The sequence below is a fragment of the Aplidium turbinatum genome, chromosome 4, assembly GCF_918807975.1.
Source record: "Aplidium turbinatum chromosome 4, kaAplTurb1.1, whole genome shotgun sequence".
NCBI classification, from domain to species: Eukaryota; Metazoa; Chordata; class Ascidiacea; order Aplousobranchia; family Polyclinidae; genus Aplidium; species Aplidium turbinatum.
This window is the reverse complement of record NC_137475.1, coordinates 44,021,651-44,029,629: the sequence shown is the minus strand read 5'-3', so window position 1 is coordinate 44,029,629 and position 7,979 is coordinate 44,021,651. Positions and strand designations below refer to the sequence as shown.

The window sequence follows — 7,979 nt, the reverse complement described above, 5'->3', positions numbered from 1 at the left end:
GGTTCATAACTCTCGTGTTTCTCAATATATTTTACTCAAATTTTGCAAGTATTCATCATATAGAATAGTAAGAAGGTGTGTAAAATTTAAAGAAAATCGAAAGGTTGAATCTCTTGACTGTGTGAATCGACACGGAATGGCCCTTATGCACAAGTTCACTCATACAGTGGAATCACTGTAACTTAAAAAGTTGACCTGATGGAGAAAAACTGATTGCATTTTCGGATTCAGCGCCCCAAAGTTAGTTTAAATCAGTTGAAAAATCGCCGGCACCACAAATTTTTTTTTATTTTGTCGGCTAGTGTAATAAGAGGGAGAAGTTTAATCCTGCAATACAGACATACAAGAAGGGAAAATCGTTTGTTTGTGAAATCTGTGATAATAATATAGAACTTACGGCTTTGGATATAAATATCAACATTTGGTTTCGAAAAAAACACATCCAGAAAGTGAATAACCAGCGCGTTCTCAACAACATATAAAATTTATTTAAGAACAACCAGACTTTAGCCGGAATAAGTCTCGTGACTTGAGGGAGGGGATTTCCAAAATCCCAGGAAACGACACATACGTCATTATCTGTTTCTGTCTCGAGGTCATATTTGATTACCAGGCTGTTTCACAACCAGTAACTGTATTTTATCACTTGTGAATCAACAATTTATGACTACTTGTTGTTTTATGTCAAGTAAAGGATGTGTAAATTTCTTTTGAGGAATAGTGTGACCACATCTTATTGTGTAAAATTGTGGCAAGCACCACAGTACTTCCAGTCTTCCACTTATGAAAAGTCATGTTTAACCATGTTGAATAGATGCAAAGGTCAAAGCTATGTACTCTCAGAAGAACATTGTACTATCAACATGTGATATTTTAATTGTACTAACAGTGCTTTAAGCGTTTGTATAAGAAAAGCTAATTTACAGTACTAGCTAGGAATAAATGCAATTTGTAGCTCATATTCACAAATATGGAGATTAAGAAAAAATTAGCACTATTGGGCATGATACAAGGAAAAAGAAGCAGAGGCCGAGAAAGATTGACATGTTCAAACAGCTTGAACCAATGGGCTACAAGAACAACAGTCAAAACTGATGATTTTATACGTTTGTTGTATCCAGGCTTACACCCGGTGGTTGAAGATTTAGATTAAGTGAACGGGAAGGCAAGGAAGCCAATCTTCGTGTCCACCTTCAGGCATGCCAGAGACATAGCCACATGCTCTTTTTATACGAATGTCAAATGATAAAGAAGTTTCGAAGGCTGTGATTGTCAAAGTCTGCATCAGATCAAACATATAATCATTAAGAATAGATAACAAGAGTTTTAAATCATCTTCTTAGGCAAAGCGGAAGTGACGGACGAAGTAGGAAGTAATTATTCACTTTTGAAGCAGATCGGGAGGTCGTTGGACTGATCAATCCTATGTCTAGTTATATAGAAAAAACGTTTGTTTGCAACCATGTGGCATGACGAGTGGTCTTCAGTTGTGACTATAAGATCTGTTTCTTCCAGCTTACAGCAACATGTTTTCGAAGAACTAGCAAATTAAAGCACTTCTTTTGAAAATAGAAAATTTGAAAGCAAAGCGGTAACAAAAATAAAAGATTTCAAGTAAAAATCATAATATAAGAAATATTTGGTAAAACGATAATGACAAGTTCAATCAAGTTGACAGATCCCCCAATAGAATTGTTAGAAAGTTGGTCGAGTGTCGCAGGGCAACATGGTAAGTTATTGCGAGTGGCAATTCCTCTAGCGTGGATTATTGATGAAAAGATGCTGGGAACGTGCGATTGTTTGCAGCAATGAATGTGGCCGAATAGACCAAACATTCAAATGAGTAAGAAAAAAAGTAAAGATAGCCTACAGTCGATTCACAATGATAGCGTTGCGTAATTTCAAAGCAACACGCGACTTGAGAACAATAGATATTGCTTTTAAATAGAACACAAATATTAATAAAAACAAGTTTAGTAAAAGATTAAAGAAATTTATATTGAAATGTCATAATTACAGGTTGTAAAATGATCGATTAAGATGTAAAATAAGTTAAAAATCAGCCATTGCAATTGTAAGATCAAAAGTACCAAATAAAAATCCAGCTAGCTCCGACTGAAGTTTTTTCATGGGCAACTGCTTCAATGCTGCCCAGCAGTGTAATCATGCAATGCGTAACAATCAGTGCTGTATTCGTAGGGTATACGGCAGTATACGCAGTATACTCTCTGCTTTTTCGAGCAACTATAGTATACCCTCTGGTTTTCCAAACAGAGTGCGTATGCTATCCTTAGGCTACTGATTCTTGACAACTAGCCTACTAACTAACTAACTACTTAACCCTTTGAGGACCAATAGTATACGGGTGTACAATGGTTGTACCATGAACCCGTTCTGAGAGTTTTATCATTCAATCAATTCATTCAGAGCATTGTTAGCAGAATGCAAATAAGACTTTGTGCTAATGCCGACACTAACAATGGTCAGCTACTGGTTGATATTGCTAACTTTGCAACCTGAAAAAATGATAGAAGGAAATTTGCGTCAATGAGAAGCAGAGGTGAGAAGAATTTGTAGACGCTTTGACATTGATGAAATACAGTCAATCCAAGGGTTAAGAGACTTTAGTGAAAAAGTTGAAATTGTGCCCAATAATTAGAAGCCTCTCTTGACAGCTATTATTGATAATGTGGCTGTTCGATGTTTATTAAACTTAATTGCCATGGACCACCTGTGGCTCAATTTACTGCTGAAAAATGTGTAAGATCCTGGCTGCCAAACCACCGATCAGCTAAGGATACTAAATCCCAAATTTGTAAAGAGGATAAAGATGTAGATTCCTCTCGGCAGGCTGTTTGGAATGTAGGCCTATTCATAAAAAATAAACAATTTGTACCTCTCGTTCAATTTTGATGTTGATAATTCATGTTATGGTAAAATAAAGATTAGTATTTTGCAAGTTGTGTATTTATCATTTTATCAAATCTGAGACAGTAGGCTATACCATGTGCTTTTTTTACGAATACAGCACTGGTAACAATAATTTTTAACTTTAATCGTTTTCAGGTTGATAAGTGAATAGAATTATGAAAAATAATGGAGTTGGGCTACTTGACAACGAGTGACATGGTGGTAGGAAATACGACGCTACCGTTAGATAATTACCAGGCGCAAAGGACCGCGTCCTTGGTCCTAGCAATTCTTTTTGTTCTGATTGGTTCCTATATCGTTATTAGTTTGTCAGCGTATGAGTATCGCGTCACAATGATACACAAAAGGCCACACAACAGATCAGCACAAAACGCATACACTTCTGATTGGATGAGACGGTTATGCTTGGCTGGTTCCATATTCGCTCTGGTGCGTTTTAGTTTGGAGCTTGCAGAGATTCACGAAGGTCAAAGTTCAGATAATGTGTGCAATGGAGTACGAAAATCGAAAGGAGTATTCCTGTGTGCCACATTTACTTGTATTTATTTGGCCTTGTGGTTAAGACAACGAAAATTTTACCAGCTTCCAGCTCTACATCACTTGAGCAACAAACTTGTGCGCTTTTTTAGTGCTTCTGTCATTGTTATTATGATGGTTGCAAACATTGTCACAATCACTCTGTATCTTTCTACGAGAAGCTACCAAAGTTCTTTGAGAAGCTGCGAGTTAGCGTATGTGATCGGCTGGGTCAAGTTACCTGGACTCTTACTGCTTTTATTTACTTGTTCTTTTCAAGCTATTCTTGTTGGACTGCTGATTTTTCCTTTGTACAAACATCGTGCAACATCTGAAGTAGCAGGACAGAATTCCGAAAGGAAAGTGATTAAACGAGTAACTATCGCAGCGCTTGTGACTATCAGCACCACAATAATTTGTAACTTGGCGGTTGTTACAGTTCTAGACGACGGTTATGAGACCGCTGAGCAACTACCGTACGACTTTGATGTGCTGATAGGGCAGCTTGCAGTGATCATATCCTTCCAAGATTGGAAAGAAAGATTATGTTTATGCGGACGAAAAATACAGAAACCCTTTGAAACAGTGATTTGATGCAGGAGATATCACAAATCATCACCAAATTTTTTATGTAATATTTTCCCTTTAATTTATCAACAATCATTGAATGGACCTACAGTAAGTGGTGAAAGTAGTGGCTCGAAAGGGCGTCAGTTCGATACCTGTTGGAAGCGCTATTTTGTGTTTTTGGCAAGACACTTAATGACACGTCTGAAGGTGGACACGTACATTGCCTTCCTTCTTTCAACTTCCCGGCAGATATTCTTGTAGGCAGATATTTCCAGCTGAAGTCGCCTACGCCCTTTGCTCTATGTTCTAATGTCGTTTATAAATTCAGTTGTGTGCGTGATGCAAGCCTGACATACATCGGTATGCCAACAAGACATTTATCGACTAGAGCTGGGGAACACCTCAATTTGAATTCTGTACAGAAAAGCGCAATTAAAGATCACATTTTCTCATGTACAGAATCTCAAAACAACGTTTCTATCAAGCAATTTGAGATCATGTCCAGAGGCAGGTCTGAGCATCAAACTAAGATCTTGGAAGCCTTGTACATAAAACGTCACAATCCACTTTTGAACAGACAATTGTATGCTTGCGGCTCGTCTTTCTTGCTCTCCGTATTTTATAATTAGTTTTTTGCACCTTGCCTTTCTACCATATCATGTGATCTGTTTAATACCTTTTGATGCAGTTACCTTTGATTCTCGTGGAGCCTATCGTTGAGTTTGAGCTAGTCAGAAGTACTGTGCAGTTTTTGTATTTTTCTGTTTATAGATTTAGATAACCATTGTATTTTATTCAGATGTAGTTAAGTTGTATGTATATTATTCCTGAAGAGGACATCTTGTGATGTCGAAAACGTTCGATATTTAATTGTTGCGTAGTTTTGTGTTTTTTGTAAATATAATAATCTTTAATATGTTAAACTTGATAACGTTGCTCGGCTTCGTGTGCCTATGGTTTAGCAAAATGTAATTCATGTATTGTTTCAGATGGCATGATAGTGTAACTTTTATTTGCTATAAATTGTATCAGGTGTACGGCTACATAGCCTATTGTATGTTTCAAGCAAATTTATCAATTTTATTGTTCGATAATAACCTGATTCAATTAGCTTTAGGCAACATGTACGCAACAACAACATTTCACCATCTTGTGCGTGTGGCTCAGATCCTCAGACTGCACACCACATTATCTACAATTGTCCTGTATATCGACCCCAGGACAGATATGTAGACCTCACAACGCTCGATGAATACACAATCCATTGGCTGCTGCGCCTGGATGTAACAACGTGATCTGTGGCGACCTCAAACGCAAGAAGAAGACAAGATTTACAAAACCCTACTTGACTTGAGTTTGTCGTTTTTCGAGGGTAAAAAGAATAGCCTACTGCCATTTACAAGTAAATCAAATATAGTTAGCAAGACCCTTATAGTTAGCATAAATATAGTTATATGTTAGCATGAATATATAAATAGCTATGAATATGTTCATGAATGGCATGTTAGCATGAATAGCATGAATATAGTTAGCTATCTAAACCCTTGACAGCCTGTTTCACCTAAAAGAGGATCATCAGAAGATCCTTATTTTACAAGTATATATTTTACATGTTTAAAAACTGCTAGGGGAAAAGATTTTATACACACTTTGTAAAAGAACCATATTATTGAGATACTCATACGTAAAATACGATGTAGGCTACCGATACTCGGCTTCGCCACCATACGTCTGCGGTGACGTACTTTGCTTGCAAGGCGCTGAGAGCAAAGCATATTTGTGATAAATACAAATCTATATCCAAACATATTAATTTTTTTCTGTAGGTTAGATTGATTTTTAAATCTTCTGTAAAATACAAACATAATTATATTTATAAATATTCGTATACAATAGCGGGCCAAAAAAGAATTTTGATGGGCAACAAAGTTTAAAAAATGTTAAGACAAAATCGACGATGTAAAAACTGAGCTTATAAAAGCAGTTAGTTTGATAAGGGTATGAGAAGCTTTTCCCAAAAGAAAGAAAATTGATACATTTTACTTTGTATTGGTCGATTTTGTGGCCCCAGTATTCATTATTTTTTGTTCAATGCGCGCGGTTTGTATTTGACCACATTCGTGAAATTAAAATTATATTTTGTGGAAGTTGGAGTTGGATTTAAAATTAAAGATATATTCAACATCTTTGTTTTGAAAACCACAAAGATTTTTAAAAAATTTAACTTTACACAAAATTGTTTTTATCATTGTTATATGTAGTGTTGTATTTGTATAGGCTTTTAGTAAAAGTTTGTAACTCGTTTCGAGTTATAGCCTACTCAGTACTCACCTTTCCCTAAAGCAGGGATCGGGAATCTTTTTAATTAAGAGAGCCATTAAAGCTAGATTCTTAGAAATCTATTTCCGTAAGAATCATATAATGCTTTAACACTTAATAGGCCTACAACTAACATGTAGTCGCAGCTAGTGAGTTGTGAAAGTGAGACGAGAAAAACAGCGGGGGTCTTGGGGCCTCCACCACAAAAGATTGAAAAAATACATTTAATTTGGTACATTCTGATTGTATTTTCAGCTCTAAATGGTAATAAAAAGTTAAGATAAAACTTTTCGTGTTTTGACCTTTAAAATATTAGATTGATCTACGGGCCAGTTGCCGTCATCAAAAGAGCCATATATGTCTCTCGAGCCATGGGTTGCCGACCCCTGCTCTAAAGTATACAAGGCACATTTCACTTTCATTAACAGTGAATTAAATTAATTTATTTGTCAATTAGTTGAGTGCGTGTGCGGGTCCAACTGTGGCGAGAAGAGCTGGCAGTCGAAGCCAACACCTTCAATATGGAGCTTTCTCCAACATAAGGCCTTCCAAACGAAAAGCGTGAATCCTGGAAGTACTGGCGACGCCTCAACCTCTGAAGAACTGGTATTGGAAGATGTAAGACGTTGATGCGACACTAGGGATATTCCTTGGGAAGCACAAGTTGTAAATGTGGTCAGGAGCAAACTATGCAACATCTCCTCGAATGCCCTGTCTTAAAAGGAGGATGCTCTGCACCAGAGTAGGCCGAATTCAATGATAGAACAAGAGTTTGCGTGATGCTCTAGGCTATGCCCTTGTGACACACCACGAAAAAGAGGAAGAAAAAGTTAGCAATGTGTTTGCTTCGAAATATTGCAATTTTTTCTTTCCAAACAACCACTTTGTCTGGTGCATATTTTTACCACAGTTCTGTACCCAATCTGATGAAGATATGTACCAGATAAATTGGTTGTCTGGATTAGCTGTTGAAGGACATATAAGCTTTTTACTTCTAAATTGACTGATGAACCCTTGCGAGTTCTATGTCAATTACATTAACGAAGTTTTGTCGAGCGAGCAAAGCAAATAAAAAAAATTTGCATAAGTTAAAAAATGACATCTTTTTTCTCGGTTATGGAAGGCATGCGCCCCTATAGGTCCACTCTGTTCCCTCATGGGTGTTTAATGTGCCCCATGGGTATGGTTTTAATGGCCCACATTAGACTTACGTTGTTATGTCTATCAAATATACATCAAGGTCTGTTGCGGAAAGCTGACTAGAGGCTACCACCAACTTAGAGTATTTATTAAAGATGAAACCAAAAAACATTTTAATGTATTTGAGATTGTTTGTTTTGACTCCAGTGCTCTAAATAGCGGCAGTCCTACTCATTCATGTAAATGTGATGACATTTTTTTCTAGTCAATCGTGAAAGTTTTTCTTGAATTTTCCTAAAACCTTTATTTTTTCTTGCTTAATGAATTGATGCAATTTGGTACACCTTTGGGTGCAGAAGGAACAGATCTGCCTAGATCTAAAGTTTTTATTGTGTCAGCTCATCACAAGAAAAACAGATTCGTTCGCGTTTAAACACGTCAATAAACTGGTTTACAAAGACAACATGATCCTCTACAGTACAACCAATTTTCCGACGGATAAA

The 7,979-nt window shown here is 36.7% G+C and overlaps 1 protein-coding gene across 1 annotated transcript; it reads left to right on the top strand.

The window, feature by feature from the left end:
- The first annotated feature begins 3,096 nt into the window (after window positions 1-3,096).
- On the top strand, window positions 3,097-6,213 carry LOC145769219 (uncharacterized). The gene is made up of 2 exons (XM_082580806.1): window positions 3,097-3,994; window positions 6,155-6,213. The coding sequence occupies exons 1-2, from the start codon at window positions 3,097-3,099 to the stop codon at window positions 6,211-6,213; spliced, it is 957 nt and encodes a 318-aa protein (XP_082436932.1).
- Window positions 6,214-7,979: the final 1,766 nt, after the last annotated feature.

Excerpts from the sequence above, each read along its gene's own strand:
- LOC145769219 (XM_082580806.1), top strand. The coding sequence starts at position 3,097 with ATGGAGTTGGGCTACTTGACAACGAGTGACATGGTGGTAGGAAATACG. Across the intron at positions 3,995-6,154 it reads AGATTGGAAAGAAAGATTAT|TTTTGTGGAAGTTGGAGTTG; the intron begins GTTTATGCGGAC and ends ATTAAAATTATA.